The 22,985-nt window shown below is 48.0% G+C and overlaps 1 protein-coding gene across 3 annotated transcripts in view; it reads right to left on the reverse strand.

Annotated features, from left to right (window-relative positions):
• fhl1a (four and a half LIM domains 1a) overlaps positions 1-22,985 on the reverse strand; it is a 91,594-nt gene that overhangs the window by 7,816 nt on the left and 60,793 nt on the right. The window contains exons 1-3 of one of the 3 annotated variants that reach the window (XM_078547747.1): positions 18,766-18,853; positions 12,039-12,223; positions 2,698-2,872 (exon numbers count right to left, since the gene is read on the reverse strand). In XM_078547747.1, the coding sequence (XP_078403873.1) occupies positions 2,698-2,872; positions 12,039-12,194 (331 nt within the window). In that variant the 5' untranslated portion in view covers positions 12,195-12,223; positions 18,766-18,853. Of the gene's footprint in view, positions 1-2,697; positions 2,873-12,038; positions 12,224-18,509; positions 18,658-18,765; positions 18,854-22,985 lie in introns of those variants that run through there. The other 2 variants (XM_078547746.1, XM_078547748.1) reach the window with 2 other exon arrangements.

The raw sequence follows: 22,985 nt of genomic DNA on the forward strand, positions 1-22,985 counted from the left end.
TTCCAGCTGAGGTCTAACCCGTGTCTTACATAAATTCAGCGCAACCTCCCTGCTCTTGTACTCTGTGCCCCTGTTAATGAAGCCTAGAATACTGTATGCTTTAGAAACAGATCTCCCTACCTGTCCTGTCACCTTTATTGACTTATGTACATATACACCTAGGTCCCTCTGCTTCTGCACACCCTTTAGAATAGTATCCTTTATTTTATACTGTCTCTCCATGTTCTTTGTACCAAAGTGCATCACCTCACACTTCTCCGCATTGAACTTCATCTCCCACCTGTCTGCCCACTCCACCAATATCAATGTCCTCCTCACAGTTTACAATTCTCCCAAGTTTTGTGTCATCTGCAAACTTTGAAATTGTCCCCTGCACACCAAGATCTAGATCATTAATATATATCAGGAAAAGCAAGGGTCCCAATACTGACCCCTGGGGAACTCCACTATAAACCTTCTTTCAACCCAAAAAATACCCATTAACCATTACTCTCTGTTTCCTATCTCTCAGCCAATTTTGTATCCACGTTGCTACTGTCCCTTTTATTCCATGACCTATAACTTTCCTCATAAGTCTGTTGTGTGGCACTGTATCGAACGCCTTTTGGGAGTCCATATACACCACATCAACGGCCTTGCCCTCATCAACCATCTCTGTTACCTCTTCAAAAAACTCCAAGTTAGTTAGACACGATTTCCTTTAACAAATCCATGCTGACTCTCCCAAATCAATCCACATTTTTCCATGTGACTATTAATTCTATCCAAAATAATTGTTTCTAGAAGTTTCCCCACCACCGAAGTTAAACTGACTGGTCTGTAATTGCAGGGCAGATCTTTACAACCTTTTTTGAACAAGGGCATAATGTTTACAATTCTCCAGTCCTCCGGCACTTCCCCTGAATCCAGGGAACATTGAAAGATTATTGCCAGTGCCTCTGCAATTTCCACTCACTTCCTCCAATATTCTTGGATTCACCTCTTCTGGTCTCAGTCCCTTATCAACTTTAAGTACCAACAGCTTATCCAAAATCTCCTCCTTATCAATTTTAAACCCTTCTAGTGACTGAGTTTCCTCCTCTGTCACTATGGTCTGGGCAGCGTCTGCCTCGTAGGTAAAGACAGATGCAAAATATTCATTTAAAACCTCAGCCAAGCCTCTTGCCTCTATGTGTAAGTCCCCTTTTTGGTCCCTAATCAGCCCTGATCCTCCTTTTACCAACCTTTAACTATTGATGTGCTTATAGAATACTTTGGGATTTCCTTTTATATTAGCTGCCAGTCATTTCTCATAATCCCTCTTTGCTTCCTGTATTTGCTTTTTCACATCCCCTCTGAACCTTCTGTATTCAGTTTGGTTCTCAATTGTATTTGCTACCTGACACCTGTCATAAACATACTCTTTCTTCTTTAATTTAATTTCTATCTCCTTTGTCATCCAGGGAGCTCTGGATTTGTTTGTCCTACCCTTCCCTTTTGAGGGAACATACCTTGACTGTGCTCAAACCAACTCCTCTTTGAAGGAAAGAATAATCAACTTTGAAATGCAACAGATTTCACCCCCAACCCACCCCCACCCACCACCCAATCCCCAACCCACCCCCACCCCGAACACACCCCCCAATCCCCAACCCACCCCCACCCACCCCCCAATCCCCAACCCACCCCCACCCACTCCCCAATCCCCAACCCGAACCCACCCCCCAATCCCCAACCCACCCCCACCCACCCCCCAATCCCCAACCCACCCCGAACCCACGCCCACACCCTTAAACTACCCCCCTCACCCCCAACCAGCCCCCACCCCCAACCTACACCCCTCACCCCCAATCTACCCCCTCACCCCCAACACCTTTCACTATTAATGACTATGTGCTAAAGCTCGAATCCTGACAGTGAGGACTGGAGCCTGCACCATCCTGCAGCCCAGCTTTCTGTGCAGAGTGAGCACAGAACCGAGCGTCTGGCTGAGATATCACAGCCTGTTCAGCATTAACTCCATTATTAGAACAACTATCACACAATCTGATCAACAGCCAAACTCTGCAGCTCAGTCAATCTCCTCAAACCTGACCTGCCAATTCCTGACCACAGTCTCAATATCATCAATCCACCCCCACCCCCACCCCCACTCCCACCCCTACCCCTACCCCTACCCCCACCCCCACCCCCACCCCCACACTCACCCCCACCCCCACCCCCACACTCACCCCCACCCCCAAACTCACCCCCACCCCTACCCCCATCCCCACCTCTACCCCCCACCCCCATCCCCACCCCCACCCCCAAACTCACCCCCACCCCCACTCCCACCCCCACCCCCAAACTCACCCCCACCCCCACACTCACCCCCACCCCCACCCCCAAACTCACCTCCAGCCCCATCCCCACCCCCACCCCCATCCCCACCCCCAAACTCACCCCCACCCCCACCTCCACCCCCACCTCCAGCCCCATCCCCACCCCCACTCCCACCCCCACTCCCACCCCCACCCCCATCCCCACCCCCATCCCCACCCCTACACTTACCCCCACCCCCACCACCCACTCCCACCCCCACACCCACCCCCACCCGTCCTAACTGATAGAGTGTTAACCAGAGTATTTGCTAACTGGCGATGAGTTAACCAGACTAGTGACTAATCAGCAGACAGTTAACCAGGCTAGTGAGTAGCCGGTGGACAGTAGAGTGGTGACCTGGTTTGATGGGTCTCTTGCAGCTCTGACATGTTGAGCTGTCAGTTCGGGGAAGGCACTTGTTGCAGGTGATGCGATCGTTCTTCAGGCTGAAGGAATCATTGGCCAGTGAGCAGCTGCAGTGATAGCATCGGAAGCAGTTCTCATGCCAGTATTTGCCACCATGGTGCAGCTCCTAAACCAAATAGACAAACAGCAACTAGTGAGGCAAAGAGAGACTAAACTGCTGGACACAAAATTCCACCCAGGGTTACACAGAGATAAAGGTGGAAGATGTAGAGGACATTTCAAAACTCCCTCAACTCAGGAATTAACCCTCGGATTGGAAATTTCCCCTGTCACTCTGCTATTTAAGAAATGTAGCAGAGATAAACTCATAAACCTGAGTATTGCTGAAAAAAGAGACTTTTTTTATTGAAGTTTTTCATCCTGCACTCATCAGGACAAACACAAGAAACTTACCAATGTCAGGGGGAGCAACAGCTTTAGATTGTATGAGGAGAGTGTGGATTGGTTGGCAAGTGGACTCTGATTGGTTGTTGCCATAGAGAATGCATCAATCAATGGTGGCTGACAGTTAACTGCCAAGCATTGTTTGACATTTAAACCAGACAGCTTGATCCTGATTGGTCAAGGCATTGCCCTGATGAATGAACCAGCGAATGGCTGTCACTTATTTTGTTTAGGTGAAAAAGGCCCAATATGTGTACATGTTCTTTCTGTCTGCAAAGAATAGGACCCCGTGTATTAATATATGTCGCTTACAGTACACGCAAATGTGCCACACTGCAAGCCTGACTGACAATCTTAAACTGGTTGTCAGTGTAATTCTTAGCACACTCAGGATTATTTAGCCAATGTTGTCCAATCGTGTAATCACATCTAATGTTGGACTCTGTGTTTTGAGTTTTGTAAGCACAGGCTGGTTGGGTACAGTCTGTACCTTACCCGTTGTGAACAGCGTCTGGGACTTGCTGTTTGATACGATCCACCAGTCTTTGGGACATACGGCCTACATAGCATCACACTGGCACTGAAACTCATACAGCACATTGCTCATTTGTGTGATAGGTAGAATGTCTTTTTGGCTTGACAGCAGCCTCCTGTTAGTGGCAAATACCACTCATGTTGTTCCTGCAGTGTGAAACAGCTTCACCTGTTACTCAAATTCCTGAGGTACCTTACCCTTCCAGGGTAATCTGAGGTAGACTGGGCACTTTTCAGGGCCGAAAGTGATGGCCTTAGGCCTGTTCATGAGTGTGTGTGATATACAGCATGAAGTGATCTGATCAGGGAGCCATTATCCCACAGGATTTCTTTGATGCCCCTATTTCAGCATCAAGCTTACATGGTGGGCAAATAGCTCGGGCCCTATTTATAAGGTTGCTAATAAGACCAATCTTATAGTGCGTGGACCTGTAAGAATCCCAACGTGTATATTGCCCAGTGAAGGCAGGCTTGCAGTAGACTGTGGTAGAGAGCCCTCTCGCAGATTTCTCAACTAACAAGTCAAGGAAGGGGAGTTCATTTGATTGCTCCATTTCAAAGGTGAATTTGAGCGCAGGATGGAGCTGATTAAGACATGTAAGGACATTATTACATGAAGCTGCGGATTTAAATATAGCAAACATATCATTCACATATCGGAAATATAAGAGGTTAATGTCATTCCATCAAAGATGCGTTTCTCATGGATCCCAACAAAGATGTTTGTGAGAGCTGGGCCGAGAGGGGAGCCCTTGGCAAACACCATCTGTTTGGGTTTATGTGGTGTCATTAAAACTGATCTCAACTGGGCAATTTGCTGAGTTCATAAGTTCAATGAATACTGATTCATGAACTCATAAATTGTAGGCCTATTAGTCTAATATCAGCCATTATTATCGGCAGAAAGATTGAACACTTGGAGAAATCCCAGGAAAAATAGAAAATCAGAGGGCAAAAGGGAGGGAGGAACTTAAAATAGTCACAATTGCTAGAGAAAGAATACCAGGGAAACAAATGGGATACAGGCTGACAAGTCCCCTAGGTGGTCTTCCACCTAGAGCTGTAAAAGAAATGGCTACAGAGACAGTGGATGCATTGCTTATAATCTTCTAAAATTCCCTAGATTCTGGAAAGGTCCCAGCGCATTGCAAAACAGCAAATGTAACGCCTCTATTCAACAAAGGAGGGAGACAGAAAATAAATCATAGGCCAGTTAGTCTAACATCTGTTATTGGGAAAATGCTGGAATCTATTATTAAGGAAATAGTAGCAGGACATTTAGAAAATCACAATACAATCAGAGGCAATATCATTTTGTGAAAGGGAACACGTGTTTGACAAATTTATTAGAATACTTTGGGGATGTTGCAAGCAGATAAAGGCAAACCTGGAGATCTTTGGATTTCCAAAAGGCATTTGATAAGGCTCTGCATCAAAGGTTACTGCACAAGAGCTCATGTTGTTGGGGTTGATATATTAACATGCATAGAGGATTGACTAACCAACAGGAGATAGCGGGGAGAGTTTTCTCCCTGTCACGAGGGGCTGAGTGGGAGTGGGCATGGGCGGGCGCACAGCCAATCGCTGCCACTTTACGTGGGCGGGACAGTGAAGGCCCACCCAGCGTGACGCCCAGCTGGAAGTGCTGAGCCCCCCTGTGCCGGCTGGGGGAAGACGCTGAACACCGAGCTGCCTCAGGGAGTTTCATTTCATTTTGAAAAATTAAAATAAAGAGGAAAAAAAATTTCAGACATGTCCCCTGACAGTGTCACATGAGCTGGGATAATGTCAATGAATTTTAATGAAAAAATTCATTTGATTTATAAATCCTTCATGAAACCTCATCCCGCCCGTGGATGAGGTTTCATGAGAAATGCGAAGGCCGCCTGAGCTCTTTACCCGCCCGACAACCTTAAGGTTGGACAGGCAGCTCCATTAATTATTTTAATTAGTTTTTCAATGGCCTTAATAGGCCTTTGAAAGTTTGGCAGGCGCGCAGCCGACTCTGGTTAGATCGGAAAGACGCGCAGTGACATTGAGACGCACGCCCGACATCACCGGGCATCATTTTACACATCGGCAAGCAGGGCTGACCCAAAGATTCAGGCCAGAGAGTCCGGGTAAATGGGTCATTTGCATGTTGACATACTGTAACTAGTGGAGTGCCGCAGGGGTCAGTGCTGGGACCTCGACTATTTACAAACTACTGATGCTACAGAGATAGGTAGGAGAGCAAGATGTGAGGAGTGTTATGACCGATGCAGTCAGTAAAGTGGATTTATTTAAAAATCCCAGAGGGAAACTTTAAACAACTGTCATAACCTATATTTTTAAGTGTTATGTTTGAGATGCGACTCTAAACTCAGGAATCACCCCACCAGTTCTCGAGGCTTTACATTAAACTAAATGAAACATTTTATTAATTACATAGGTTAAAATATATATACACATGGCTACAAATTACTACTATCATAACTTTTAACAAATTCCCAAACTAATCTCCACTAAGGCAACAGCAACCCATAGACTTAACCAGACACCAGGCAAAGCATTTTCACCTCACGAATTCAAAATGGGGCTCTTTTCACTTTGGTTCCTGTGGACCCAGTTGGAGGATTGCAGCTGCCTTTTGATCTTACATTGCCTCTGCTCTGCACACCCAAAAACTACTGAAGTTATACCTACCTCCACTGATTGAATTTAAATTCTCATTGTATCAACAACCTCTGAACTAAACCTCTCTAACAATAAAACCCCTTTCATAGTACCAATTTATTAGTAATAGAAACATATTGCTTGGTATCTGCTAGATAGGTGTCATTTTTCACCCCACCTCTTGAATGTTCTATTCAAAAAATTGTAAATACACCCAATCTCTCTTACATATCAGAACTAGTACACGTCAAAGCACCCAGACTAGCTGGCTTTAATCCAATTAAGACACACCCACAGACTAAACCTCTATTTTAAAAGAAAAATGTTTGCAAATAATATTATATACATTAATAACTTCATGACAAGGAGGACACAAGGAGTCTGCAATGGGATATAGATCAGTTAAATGAGCGGGTAAAAATTTGGCAGATGGAGTATAATGTGGGAAAATGTGAGATTGTCCATTTCTCAGGAAGAGTAGAGAAGCAGAATATTATTTAAGTGAAGTGAGGCTGCAGAATACCGCGGTAGAGAGGGACCTGTATTTCCTTGTACAAGAATTACAAACAGTCAATATACAGGTAGAGCAAGTGATTAGGAAGACAAATGGGATGTTGGCCTTTATTGCAAAGGGAGAAGGAATATAAAAGTAGAGAAGTCTTGTTACAACTGAACGGTGTATTGGTGAGACCACACCTAGAGCACTGGGCACAGTTTTGGTTTCATTGTTTAAGGAGGGATATACTGGCATTGGAAGCCGTTCAGAGAAGGTTCACTCAGCTGATTCCTGGGATGAAGGGGTTTGTTTTATGAGGAAAGGTTGGGCCTATACTCACTGGAGATTAGAAGATTGAGAGGTGATCTTACTAAAGCATATCAGATTCTGAGGGGATTTGACAGGGTGGATGCGGAAAGGATGTTTCCCCTTGTGGGAGAATCTAGAACTAGGGGGCACACTTTAAAAATAAAGGGCCTCGGGGATGAGGTGGAATTTCTTCTCTCTGAGGGTTGTTGGTCTTTGGAATTCTCTTGCCCAGTGAGTAGTGGAGGCTGGGTCACTGAATATATTCAAGGCAGAGTTGGACAGATTTTTGATTGACAAGGGAGTTCAGGGTTATGAGGGACAGGCAGCAAAGTGGAGCTGAGGCCACAACAGATCAGCCGTGGTCTTATTGAATAGCAGAGCAGGCTCGAGGGGCCGAATGGCCTACTCCTGTTCCTATTTCTGATCTAATGAGCAGACAGTCAGCATGGATTGGTAACGGATAAGTTCTGTTTAATAATCCAATTTGAATTTTCTGAGCAGGAACTCACGTGGTGCCAAGGGAATGTCAATAGATGTTGTTTACATGGAGTTCCAGAAGGTATTCAACAAATTTCCACATACAAAATAATTAACTGAACTGAGAGTGCCTGGAATTGGAGGGAGTCTTTTGACTTGGTTTGTATTTGGTCAGTAGGTACGAGACAGCAAGCAAGGATAATTGGTGTGTACTCCAGTTGGCAGGATGTGACTAGTGGGGTTCCCCCAGGGATCTGTACTGGGGCTCTAGCTTTTCACCAGATTTATAAATGACCTGGTTAAAGAAATAGAGAACATTGTATCCAATTTGCTGATGCCATTAAGTTAGCTGACATTGTAAATAATGTGGATAGGAGCAGAAAGCTGCAAAGGGACATTGACAGATTCATTGATAGTGAGTGAACAAAACTTGGCAGATGGAATTCAATAAGAGAAAGTGTGAGTTCATCAATTTGGATGTGAGAAATATGAGTATTTTCTAAATACTGGGAAGCTCGAAACTGTGGAGGAGTAGAGAGATTTAGGTGTCCAAGGACAGAAATCACTAAAATCTAATGGATAAAATAATTTAAAAAGCTAATGGAATGTTGTCCTTTATTTCAAGAGGTCTGGAATATAAAGGGGTTCAAGTTATGTTATCTCTGTAACATAGCTCTGGGCAGACCCCATCTGGAGTTGCTGTGTTTAGTTCTGGGCACCGCACCTCAGGAAGGATATATTGGCATTGGAGGGGGTGCAGCCCAGGTTCATCAGAATGATCCCTGGGCTAGAGGATTAAACTACGAGAGCAGGCTGCACAGACATTTTTCATTATTGCAATGTGACTAACATTGGAAAAGCCAGCATTTGTTGCCATCTATAATTCTCCTCAAACCAAATGTCTTGCTCGGCCATTTCACAGGGCAGCTAAGACTCAACCACATTCCTGTGGGACTGGAGTCACATGTAGGCCGGACCAGGTGAGGACAGCAGATTTCCTTCCCTAAAGGACATTAGTGAACCAGATGGGTTTTTACAACAATCTGGCAGTTTTGTGATTATTATTAATGAGACTATCATTTTATCACACTTTTGTTAATCAGTGGAATTTAAATTGCTCCCGACTGTTAAGGTGGGATTTGAGCTCCTGTCTTCGGAGCATTACCACAGACCTCAGGATTACTCGTCCAGTAACATGACCATTACTACCACCCACATGAGGTCAGATTTGTATTTGCTCAAATTTTGAAGATTAAAGGCTGATCTAATCGAGGTGTTTAAGATGATTGACAGATTCAATTAGAGAGAAGTTATTTCCTCAGGTGGGGGACGTCCTGAACAAGGGGGGAGGGAGAACCTTAAAATTAGAGCCAGACAGTTAAGGAGGAAAATCAGGGAACACTTGTTCACACAAAGGGTAGTGGAAATCTGAAACTCTCTTCCCCATAAAATTCAGATGCTGGAGGTCAATTGTAAATTTCAAAACTGAGGTTGATAGGTTTGTTTAGGGTTATATAACTAGTGCGAGGAAATGGAATTAAGATATAGATCAGCCATGATCTAATTGAAGGAATTTGAGGGGCTGAATGATCTCTTCCTATTGTGTTGAGATTATAAAATCATTTAAATGAACTAAATGAATTAGCTTTTACTGCAGGATAATAGATTAAGTGAAAACGTGAACCAGATCTTCTAAATGCTGCCTTGTGATCAGTATAAAACTTTATCATCTCACCCAGTGTTACACAGGAAATGTTTCACTGCTGTTAATGCATCCAATTCAGCTCAACTGCTTTGAGACTATGGGTGGTGGTACAAAGCGATATATAAATGTACGGTTATATATAAATGTAAGTGTTGGATGATGTTGTGTGTGCCTGCATGGCATGGCACTGTAATATAAAGATGCTCAGCAAAGCAAGGGTTAATGCGGGACTGAAGAATAGCCCCATCCATGGTATGATGTATAGAGTCACATGGTAATAGCCTGAGAGCACAGCCTAGAGAGAACACTTAGGAACCAGCCTGCATGGAGGTTACAGCACCATGTATGAGAGTAACCTGGGATCTGTAAATAGTTAAAGATTAACAATAAAGGGTTCACGTTTAAATATACAAGTCTCTTGATCTCATCGCTAAGGCATCTAAAGAACCCATAAAACAACTTACAGTTCCTGGTTGTGCCAGCAGGTGGCAATGAAGGTTCACTGGAGCAGAATATGGGGCTATGAATGTTGAAGATCAGAATTTGAGAATTTAGAATATGAGAGAAAAATTAATAATCTCCAAACTGTTTTGCAGCCAATGAGGAATTTTTGAAGCCTGTTCACTGTTGGAATGGAGGAAATGCAGCAGCCAATTTGTGCACAGCAATCTCCCACAACAATGTGATAATGACCAGATAACCTGTTTTAGTTTAATGAGGATAAATATTGGCCAGGAAACTAGGGAGAACTCCCCTGCTCTTCCTATAGTTCACAGGATCTTTTACAAGCATATGAGAAGGCAGAAAGGACCAAGGTTTAACAGCTCATCTGAAAGACAACATCTCCAACAGTGCAGAACTCCCTCAGTACTGACCCTCCGACAGTGCAGAACTCCTTCAGTACTGACCCTCCGACAGTGCAGCACTCCCTCAGTACTGACCCTCCGACAGTGCAGAGCTCCCTCAGTACTGACCCTCTGACAGTGCAGCATTCCCTCAGTACTGACCCTCCCACAGTGCAGCACTCCCTCAGTACTGACCCTCCCACAGCGCAGCACCCCCTCAGTACTGACCCTCCCACAGTGCAGCACTCCCTCAGTACTGACCCTCCCACAGTGCAGAACTCCCTCAGTACTGACCCTCCCACAGTGCAGCACCCCCTCAGTACTGACCCTCTGACAGTGCATCACTCCCTCAGTACTGACCCTCCGACAGTGCAGAACTCCCTTAGTACTGACCCTCTGACAGTGCAGCACTCCCTCAGTACTGACCCTCCCACAGTGCAGAACTCCCTTAGGATTGACCCTCTGACAGTGCAGCACTCCCTCAGTACTGACCCTCCGACAGTGCAGCACTCCCTCAGTACTGACCCTCTGACAGTGCAGCACTCCCTCAGTACTGACCCTCTGACAGTGCAGCACACCCTCAGTACTGACCCTCGGACAGTGCAGCACTCCCTCAGTACTGACCCTCCGACAGTGCAGCACTCCCTCAGTACTGACCCTCGGACAGTGCAGCACACCCTCAGTACTGACCCTCTGGCAGTGCAGCACACCCTCAGTACTGACCCTCTGACAGTGCAGCACTCCCTCAGTACTGTATTGGAATGTCAATGCTAATTTTTGTGCTCAAGTCCTGGAGTTGTATTTGAACCTGGAACCTTGTCTCTCAGAATATCTTCCTGTCTATTTGCTGAAACTTGCTATTGTTTAATGAATGCCCAGGTGACAGAGAGAGTTGAATTGTGAGTTACTCTCTCTCCTGCAGAGAATTGAATTTTATCGGTGTTCCACTGATCCTCTCCTTCCGGAATCTAAATTCTTCATCATGAAAAGAATAAACAAACCAATCTTTTACTTAGTAGATTTAACCAATTTGGGTAACTTTAACTTCAAGATATAATTTCATTGGATTTACATTTAATTTACTGATACAAGAAAAGAGGTCAAACAACTCATGTGGGCCAGAGCATGAATTTCTTGTAACTAACACACGGCTGGTGTCAGTCTTCAGAGGTGTACAAACTGTAGTTCCCATTCTCTAAAAGGGAAATAATCATTTTATGATGTTTCTAATCTAAACAACAACATGTGTGTAAATGTAGATACATCCAGTACCTTCAACATCATTGAGATGTCCCAAAGTGTATCACCAGAATCTAATCAAACCCAGAATACCACACCGAGCTACAGGAAGAGATATTAGGTCAGGTGGTCAGAGAGCTCAGACTTAAGGAGTGTCCTAAAGGAGGGAAGTGAGGTAGAGAGCAGGAGAGGTTTAGGGAGGGAATTCCAGAGCTTGGGTGGAGCGATGGAAATCAGGGGATGTGCGAGAGGCCAGAATTGGAGGAGCGCAGAGATCTCGGAGGGCTGTGGGGTTGTTTAAGATTACAGAGATAGGGAGGGACTTGTAAACAAGGATGAGAATTTTAAAATTGAGCCTGAAATTTTATGGAGTTGCAACAGTTATTTGACCGGGAGTGAGTGAACTGTTAAAGTGACCTGGATCAGATTGAGGTTGTTTCCCAGGGAGTGTGTGAATGGTGGAGCTGGAAGGACAGCCCCAGGTTCAAACATTACCCCCAGCTCCTGCCCCATTGCCTTCCCCACCATACCACCCCAGAGAGAGGGTATCAGGTCTCTTCAGCTTTCCACTGCCCATTAACTGTTCAGTCACCCTCCCCAGTTCTAGATATCAGAGATTGGTCCGTACCTTAGAATCACAGCCAATTGGTTTCTTGCACTCAGAGCAGGTGTTGGCAATGAATTTTTCAAAGCATTTGATGCAGCAATGTTGATCATCTTTCTGAACATACTTCTTGCCTTGTAGAGATTCCTTGCAGTGATAGCAGTCAAAGCGGTCAGTCATTGTGCGCTCCGGGAACCGGTAATAAGCCTCTGTTGAAGCCAGAAAGAAGGAAATGTTATTACTAAGGCCAAGTGAGTTAAGCTGCAGTTATACTGTCGAGCAGATTCAGGAGCCCTCGACTTGGAGACAGCCTTGAGCTTTAATCGCCTCCTGGAACTGGGTGTGTGCTCGGACTATCTGAAATCAAACTGTTTCTGCAAATTACCCAAACTCCCAAAAACAAGCTGCCTGGGAGTCTCCAACACAAATAATAAAATTCATCAGAGGCTCTCTAATTCTGAACAAGATCTGTTTCTCCCCACAGGGTCCAGCCTTCCTGTTACACCATAACCACGGAGATAATATTATCTATTCCTTATTCACAATGTAGAAATCATTCATTCTCCAAACTGAATCCTTTAATCAACTTAAAGCCTTGCATTAGATTACTCACTGCACACAAGCCTAATCTATGCATCCTCCCTCATTCTCTAACTCTTTTATCCCCAGGTATCGTTCTGGTGAAGTTCACTGCCCCCCCTCCAAAGTCAATCGATCCTTCCTGAGGTGTGGTCACCATAGAAACAGGGGGAGGCCATTCAGCCCATTCAGGCTCGTTCAGCCCATCGAGTCTGTTCCATCATTCAACTAGATCATGGTTGATCTGTATCTTACCTGCATCTACCCAGCTTGGTTCTGTAACCTTTAACCCGCTTACCCAACAAAAACCTATTCATCTCAGTTTTGAAATTTTCAGTTGACTCCCAGAGAGAGAGTTCCAGATTTCCTCTCCCCTGTGTCTGAAGAAGTGATTCCTGACATCACCTGTGAACGGCCTGGCTCCAATGTTAAGGTTCTGCCCCCTTGTTCCAGACTCCCCAACACCTCCCACCAGAGCAAATAGTTTCTCTCTATCGACCTTATCGAATCACACACGCACACGGAGACGCGCACACGGGGACGCGCACACGGGGACGCGCACACGGGGACACGCACACGGGGACGCGCACACGGGGACGCGCACACGGGGACGCGCACACAGAGACGCGCACACAGAGACGCGCACACGGGGACGCGCACACGGGGACGCGCACACGGGGACACGCACATGGGGACGCGCACACGGGGACGCGCACATGGGGACAGGCACACGGGGACGTGCACACAGAGACGCGCACATGGGGACGCGCGCACGGGGACGCGCACACGGGGACGCGCACACACCGAGTTTTTAGGTTGGTGGGTGAGCTCACCCCTGACCTGATCCAGATGTGAAAAGTGCGATATTTTTGTCGGTGAGTGAGTGTAAAAGTCAGGAGCTCACCCGCCGACAATGAAGATGCTAATTTGTACAGTGAAAGTTGTGATTTCCGGTTGGTGGACGGGCGAATCGGACAGACCGACTTTGCATTTTTCATCAAACCCCATCCAAGGGCGGGATGAGGTTTCCGTTGTTAAATTTAAAAAAGTAAAAATCTATGGACAGCATTTTTATCCTGTTTATGTTCAGTGACTGATTCTGATACTTGGACATTTTTTTCTCATTTTAAAAACTTTGTTTAATTGTTTTCTAGTCTCCAGCTCCCTGAGGTAGCTCTCTGCCTTCAGGGAGCTTTCTCTCAGCGCTCGCCCACGCCTGCCCTCCTCCCGCCCCACCTCACAGCGCTGAGTATTTCAGCACACGCGCGCTACATGTTGTCTGGCTGTTAATTGGCCAGCCAGCATGAAATCACGGTTGGGGGCCGATCGTGGTTGGTGGTCTGTTCACCAGCTGATCCTGGGCCCACCAATCACACCCGCCCACCAACCTAAAAATCCTGCCCACCCTCTCGCACCCACCCTCACCCACCCACCCTCACTCACCCACCCTCACTCACCCACCCTCACTCACCCTCACTCACCCACCCTCACCCACCCACACCCACCCACCCTCCCGCACCCACCCTCCCGCACCCACCCTCCCTCACTCACCCACCCTCACCCACCCTCACCCACCCACCCTCACCCACCCGCACCCACCCGCACCCACCCACCCTCACCCACCCACCCACACCCACCCACCCTCTCGCACCCACCCTCACCCACCCACCCTCACCCACCCACCCACACCCACCCACCCTCCCGCACCCACCCTCCCGCACCCACCCTCCCTCACTCACCCACCCTCACCCACCCTCACCCACCCTCACCCACCCACCCTCACTCACCCACCCTCACTCACCCACCCTCACCCACCCACCCGCACCCACCCACCCTCCCGCACCCACCCTCCCGCACCCACCCTCCCTCACTCACCCACCCTCACCCACTCTCACCCACCCACCCTCACCCACCCGCACCCACCCGCACCCACCCGCACCCACCCTCACCCACCCTCACCCACTCTCACCTACCCACCCTCACGCACCCACCCACCCGAGGCCTTCACATCTTTCCTAAAGTGTGGAGCCCAGAATTGGACACAATCCTCCAGTTGAGGCCGAGTTATTGTGAAGGAGATTCCGTGTGTTCAGGTTAAGCTGAGGTTTATCAGGGATACCAGAACGGGATTGTAGGATGTTGGTATTTTCATACCCTCACACTCTGCACTTGGTGAATTGATGAATTGTCGGACAGATGCAGTGTGAAACACTTCACTCCTCCAGTGACTATCAGCCTGTCTATCCCGCCTGGGAGCTCAGTCCTACCCGGGGGTAGGTGTGAGGGTAGAGGGGGAGGGTGCTATCCGCTTTGGCAACCCACACATTGAAGGGGGGGTGACACAGACCATCAGACACAGGAATCTACTGGACAACAGGCTGTGTGTGTGGTCATTGACACCGAAGAGAAGAGACCATTTCCATGGCAGCGATCGAGGGTGTGGGTGATTCTTTGAAAATCGTGTTTCTGTAAAAGGTTTTTGTTACTGAAAATGTTCAGTTTGATCTTTAGTCTCAGTCCCTTAATGTAGTGAAAGATTTCTAAAAAAAAAAACAAAAGAATCTTCAACAGAGAGACTCCAGACAGCACAGTGATAGCAGGGAGACAGGCAGACAGACTCAGACACAGGAAACACAGACACACAGCCAGTCACACACAGGCAGACACAGACAGGCATAGACAACAGGAAGACAGAGTCACACAAGCAACTGCATCACACAGTCAGAGACACACAGACAGATAGAGACTCACAAGCAACAGTGTCACCCAGGCAACACCCACACACAGCCAGTCACACACAGGCAATCAGACACAGGCAGTCACAGAAAGGTAGACACACATACAGGCAGCCACACTGACAGGCAGACACATACACAGGCAGACAAGCACTGACAGGCAGACACTGACAAGTGCAGGGACATCACTGACAAGTACAAGCTCCTAGGAGATCAAGGCAACTGAGAGGTTAGAGGTTTGAGCAGATAGAAGGGGGATTATTCCTGTCGGGTGTAAGGTGAGGGGAGAGGATCCCTACCCAATGGGGTTTTATCAGCTGAATAAGACACCAAACTACAAAACAAGATTTTAGGTCAGGTGACCAAAAGCTCGGTCAAAGAGGTAGATTTTAAGCAGCGTCTTGAAAGAAGGAGGTGAGGTGGGGAGGGTTAAGGAGGGAATTCCAGAGTTTGGGACCCAGGCAGCTGAAGGCCCAGCCACCAATAGTGGAACAATTAAAATTGGGAATATTCAAGAGGCCTGGATTAGAGGGAGCATCGAGGTCTCAAAGGTCACAGAGACAGGGAGGGATGATCGGAATAAAACCAGCTCCAGGTTTGTTTAGTGACACAGTAAAGATTGAAACAAGTCTTCAGCCTCTCACTGTGTTTACCATCTACACTGGAAGATTCAACACAAGCTCCAGTTTTATTCAGCTCCAGTAATATGAATAATGTTTCTCAATGTCTCCCACCTACCAACAACTATCAGCACAGTTCCACCCACACTGACCTTCACTGGGGTACGGGTCCCACACACACTGACTCTCACTGGGGTACGGGTCCCACACACACTGACTCTCACTGGGGTACGGGTCCCACACACACTGACTCTCACTGGGGTACGGGTCCCACACACACTGACTCTCACTGGGGTACGGGTCCCACACACACTGACTCTCACTGGGGTACGGGTCCCACACACACTGACTCTCACTGGGGTACGGGTCCCACACACACTGACTCTCACTGGGGTACGAGTCACACACACACTGACTCTCACTGGGGTACGGGTCCCACACACACTGACTCTCACTGGGGTACGGGTCCCACACACACTGACTCTCACTGGGGTACGGGTCCCACACACACTGACTCTCACTGGGGTACGGGTCCCACACACACTGACTCTCACTGGGGTACGGGTCCCACACACACTGACTCTCACTGGGGTACGGGTCCCACACACACTGACTCTCACTGGGGTACGGGTCCCACACACACTGACTCTCACTGGGGTACGGGTCCCACACACACTGACTCTCACTGGGGTACGGGTCCCACACACACTGACTCTCACTGGGGTACGGGTCCCACACACACTGACTCTCCCTGGGGTACGGGTTCCATCCACACTGACCTTCACTGGGGTACGGGTCCCACACACACTGACTCTCACTGGGGTACGGGTCCCACACACACTGACTCTCACTGGGGTACGGGTCCCACACACACTGACTCTCACTGGGGTACGGGTCCCACACACACTGACTCTCACTGGGGTACGGGTCCCACACACACTGACTCTCACTGGGGTACGGGTCCCACACACACTGACTCTCACTGGGGTACGGGTCCCACACACACTGACTCTCACTGGGGTACGGGTCCCACACACACTGACTCTCACTGGGGTACGGGTCCCACACACACTGACTCTCACTGGTGTACAGTTCCACACACACTGACTCTCACTGGGGTAAGGGTTCCACACACACTGACTCTCTCTGGTTTACGGGTTCCCACACACACTGACTCTCACTGGGGTACGGGTTCCACACACACTGACTCTCACTGGGGTACGGGTCCCACACACACTGACTCTCACTGGGGTACGGGTCCCACACACACTGACTCTCACTGGGGTAAGGGTCCCACACACACTGACTCTCACTGGGATTTTATATCTATTTGATTGAATTTGAGTCAGGATTGTAATTATTAAATTTTTTTAAGTTGTTCCGATGTTAAATATTCTTTGTTTAACCCTAGCTGCTAACCTCACACACCCCACCCCACCCCCACACTCCCTCACACACCCCACCCCCACCCCCACACTCCCTCAACGCAGTCTTTGTGGAGGAACAGCTGTGGTTGAGTGGAAGCTTTCGTTGCAGCTTTGTCAAAGATGCAAAACTGACAAGCAGTTCACATCAATACAAACATTTAACATTCCTTTCAAATTAAATTCAATAATTCAATGCTGCTTTTCATAAGAACTTGAATTTAAGGGCAATATGAGTCTCCATCACACTCTATCAGATACCCTCTGGGATTACTCTGATATTTTTACCAAATATAAAATGTACGAGAGCAACTAAAAACTTCCTGTCACTGGAGATATCAACTCATTATTACGGTTTCTCAGATATTCTTTTCTTGTTGTAAGAATGCGCAGGTTTCAGTATAACTGCCAGACCCTGGTATGAGGGCAAAGCCCCTGTGAATTGTACAGAGATTTTATCATCATTTGGAACTTTGCTACATTATCCCAAATATTGTGACTTCTGATTGATTTCCAGTGATTTACTGATCCAACTCGCTCTTCAAACAAACTTCTCATCGATTTGTGAACCTAACAAGATTTCTCAGCTGCCAGTTAATGAAAACATTAACGGACTGAAAACTCCATTCAACTTGCGATGGAGAAAAGTCGGGTCAATGCGTTAAATGTTCACTGGCGTCACGAACCTGGATGTTTTCAGGCTACAGAGTCATGGAGTGATAGACTGGTTACAGCACAGAAGGAGGACATTCGGGCCATTGCATCTGTACTAGCCCTCTGCAAGAGTAATTCAGCGAGCCCCAATCTCCCACCTGTAGCTGCAACCCTGCAAATGCTTTCACTTCAGATAATGATCCAATTGCTCTTATGAGTGCTTCAATGGGACCTGTCTTCACTAATCTCAGGCAGCGCATTCCCGATCCAAACCACTCGATGCATAATAAAAGACTCGGAACTGAAGCAACAGAGATCTCTGTTAAAATCTGCAGTGTTTAGAATAGTCTGAACGTCCCCACCACAGCCAGTACACAATAAAACTCACAGCCAGGATTCCCCCTCTGCTAATTCCACAACTTTACACAAATTGCTACAAAATTCAATTGAAATCATTGTTGTATTGATTGAAGCGGAGATTACCTGGGGTCCGATGGAAAGCCATGCTTTAAACTCCAGACTTCCTTCAGAGACAGAGAACTCTTGCCACTCATTTAATTACCTCATTGTCTCTCATTTGCCAAGCGAGCTATTAATACAGAAACTGGACAACAGAATCCCAGCCCCCTTCCGAAAAAATCTTTCATCCCATTCCACACACTTTACCATTTTAGGTATTTCAGCTAGAAAGGGTTGGGGATTGGATCAGATCCCCGGTTAACATTCCTGCATTACTCACTGGTTGAGGAATCAATATCCACTCACAGTAATCCATGGCTTTCAGTGGAAGTCATTCCATTGTAAATCACTGCCAAGCCCTGGTGTCTTTAGAGGGAAATGAATGACAGGGTCTGGTCAACAAATGGGATTCAGGGTTATTAGAAATAACAAACAAACACTAGGGATAGGTGGGATAGATGGGCTGAAAGGCCTGCTCCTATCTGAAATCCTATCTGTAAGTTCTTTTTCACATCAGACCTCATTGTAACAGCCTCTTGATGACTGACAAATGTCTCCAGATGTTCTCACGTCGTGTGGGATTTATCAAGTCTTCCTGCATTAACTTCATCCTCCTCCTCTCATAAGAAACTTTTAACTCATTTAAACCTGTGACTGTTTTAATTGTTTAATGTATTAGTGTAGAGAAGGGAAGGTCAGACCCAGGGGGTAGCTATTGGAGCCGCTCCTATACTCAGGTTAAAACTCCCAGTGATAATCAGTAAAGGGCTTCCCAACTCTAACTCTTCCCACTGGGGACCCTGGGGAACGTGACAGGGTCGGAGAAGGTGTCCGACCAACAGGTGGAGCCTGTGCCTCCCAACCATGTGTCTTGTCTACAGAGTTCTCTCCGATCGAGCAGGGCAATGGAAGCGGCCCACACTCCGCACTCACTTTCTGACTGAGATTAACTCAATGTCTGGGGGTCCAGACAACACCCCCACCCCCACCCCCAAACCCACCCCCAAACCCACCCCCAAACCCACCCCCAAACCCACCCCCAACCCCATGAGACACCCCCTCACACTCCGAACCTCCAGGGGACCCTCCCCAACCCCCAACTACTCCCACCCACGGGGCTCCCCCCACACCCCACACCCACCCCACGACTAACCCCCCACCCCATGAGGCTCCCCTCATCCCACAAGACTCACCCTACCCCCAACTACCACCACCATGGGGGCTCCCCACTGGATAACCCCCGAAAGGATTCCCTCAGCCCCATGGAACTCCCCCCGACCCCCCACATGGGGGTTCTTCCCTCCCAAGACCCAATATTTGGCCTCCCCACCCCCACACACGCCACACTCGACTCCCGACCCTCACCAACCCCCAGGAGCCCCACTCCCCCGAGACCAAAGCCAACCAGATCTGACCCAACCCAACACCCACCTCCCCTGCACCCCCCCCACCCCCCAACAACATGGCCCAACCTAACCCACCAACCCCCACCAAGGCCGGACCTGACCCGACACCCCCCCTAAAATCCCACCCTGCCACCCCCAACCAAACCTTAGCTTCTTACCTTAGACACCTCCCCTCCCCCTGGCCTATCAAAGACCATTAAAGTTTACAGCAGCTGGTGCCACATATAAGGGGATGGAGCCTCCTTAGGTCTGACTCTGCAGCCCTCGAGTGAAGGCCTCAGGGCTGTGCTGCCCCACCCACACCTCACCCAGTCCGAGCTGGATGGTCGGGCGAGACAGAGTCGAAAAAATTTCAACTAAGGAAATAGGAGCAGAGCAGCCAATCCGAGAGGAGCGGCCAATCCGAGCGGAGCGGCCAATCCGAGCGGAGATTCTGAGCGGAGATTCCGAGCGGAGATTCCGAGCGGAGCAGCCAATCCGAGCGGATTGGCCAATCTGAGCAGAGCGGCCAATCCGAGCGGAGCGACATTCCGAGCGGAGCGACATTCCGAGCGGAGCGACATTCCGAGCGGAGCGGCCAATCCGAGCGGAGCGGCCAATCCGAGCGGAGCGACATTCCGAGCGGAGCAGCCAATCCGAGCGGAGCGACATTCCGAGCGGAGCAACATTCCGAGCGGAGCGGCCAATCCGAGTGGAGCGGCCAATCCGAGCGGAGCGACATTCCGAGCGGAGCAGCCAATCCGGGCGGAGCGACATTCCGCGTGTACCGCTCCGCGGAAGCTCAGGCCTATTGTCTCTCTACCCGTGCAGTTTGAATGTGGACATTCGCTGGATCTGCTTTTAATGATTGATTAACATGGAAATGTAACATACAAAGATTTTATTCCCGATCCCTAACGTTATTTAGATTTACGCATTATTTCTGTCCACAGAGGCACAGCTGCCTGAACACTCCGTTATCTCCAGGCAGCTCTCACTCTCTTCACTTTAGGAACGTGAATTGAATGTCGGGGGGAGCTCGGTGGTGTTGCTGCTAATGTCGTGGTCACTGTAATCTCCAGACACAGGCTGAAGGTGGTCTTTTTTTAAAAGTAGCCACAATGTCTATTGGCTGCAGCTCTGACAGGAAGGTCCGAATATTCAACACACAAACAGGCCATTCAGCCCGGCTGGTTTGTGCTGAATGTTTACGCATTATCAACATGAGTGTCCTTCAGCTCACCCCATCAGCATACCCTCCTGTCCCTTTCTCCCTCCTGTTTATCCAGCTCTGCATGAGAAGTATCGAGACTATTCCCCTCAGCCACTCCCTGTCAGAGCGAGATCCACATTCTCCCCACTCCCTGGGTAAAGAAGTTTCTCCTGAATTTCTGATTGGATTGTTTTATTTATATTTTGTTCTTGCTTTGAGGATTATTCACCAGGGTAACTAACTGCCCTTTTAAAATTATTGGGATGAACTGACTCATATATGATAAAAACATCATTTAAAAACAATTCAGTGATGTGATGATTGAAGTATGTGGTAGAGTGTCTGAGTTTCACTGTCAGTGAGAGTTTGCAGCTGTGTCATTTTATTCTGACACGTTTAACAAGATGGATCGGCCTCTCACAGGGACAACCAGGTCAGGCACAGCTTTCCTATCCGACAATGCAAACTTCCACCATCGAGCCCACGCTGTTCTTTTTATAAATTGGCAGCATGTGTCGAATGACAATCTCCTGTTCTATGTATAGACATAAATATACAGACACAAGTGTCAGATAGTTGAGGAATTGCCCTGACTCCAATCGGGACAGAGTCAGAGCGGAATGGCCAGATATTTCATGGAATTCTCCGGAACCATTTAAAGGAAGGTTTGCCTGATTTTATTTATGTTTTGCTGAGTTCACACACATGTCCCTGGGTCACACACCCTCTGACCAAAGAGACAGATGGTCTGAGTGACAGGTGAGAGGTCACTTCTGACCACAAGTTGTCTCACTGACCAGCCCAGGTAGGAGATGGTTTAGTTTCTGCGAAACCCCTGAGTGTGGGATGTGTATTTACTGAAGTTGTTCCCATGACAATGATGCAGTTTATTGTCCAGTCCCCATCACTCTGAAGGACATGTACTGTTTTCATGATCAAAACCACCACTGACTCCTGACCCCACCATTGACCCCCGACCCCATAACTGACGCCCCCAACCCCCATCACTGACCCCCCGACCCCCAACACTGACCCCCCAAACCCCCATCACTGACCCCCCCAACCCCCATCACTGACCCCCTGACCCATCACTGACCCCCTGACCCAATCACTGACCTCCCAATCCTCCATCACTGACACCCCCAGCCTATCACAGGCCCCTGAACCAATCACTGACCCCCCCAACCTCCATCATTGACCCCCCCAACCCCTCATCACTGACCTCTGACCCCAACACTAACTCCCGACCACAACACTAACCCCTGACCCAACCACTGACCCCCAACCCCAACCCTGACCCCAGCACTATCCATTGACCCAGAGGGAGAGAGGGAGAGAGAGAGTGTGCAAGGGAAAAAGAGAGGGGCTGAGAGAGAGAGCTACCTGAGCAAAGAATCTGAACTAAGAGCTTCAACTAGTTATGATGATGGGATTGGCTATCCGTCGTCATCTGTATATTTTAATAAGACTGAATCTCCTCTCCCTAGATCTCTCCTGTGCTTTGCCCTGGTTTAACTACAGGTCTTCATTTGGCATTAGCAGTAGAGGATCCCCAATATCAATTGATGTCTCCATTGCAGTGTGTGCGTACAGTGTACGGTGTGTGTGTGTACAGTGTGTGTGCGTACAGTGTGTGTGTACAGTGTGTGTGCGTACAGTGTACGGTGTGTGTGTACATTGTGTGTGTGTACAGTGTGTCTGTGTGTACAGTGTGTGTGCGTACAGTGTACGGTGTGTGTGTGTACGTTGTGTGTGTGTACAGTGTGTCTGTGTGTACAGTGTGTGTGCGTACAGTGTACGGTGTGTGTGTGTACATTGTGTGTGTGTGTACAGTGTGTCTGTGTGTACAGTGTGTGTGTACAGTGTGTGCGTACAGTGTACAGTGTGTGTATGTACATTGTG

This window comes from Cetorhinus maximus, chromosome 8, assembly GCF_964194155.1.
Source record: "Cetorhinus maximus chromosome 8, sCetMax3.hap1.1, whole genome shotgun sequence".
Lineage (NCBI taxonomy): Eukaryota > Metazoa > Chordata > Chondrichthyes > Lamniformes > Cetorhinidae > Cetorhinus > Cetorhinus maximus.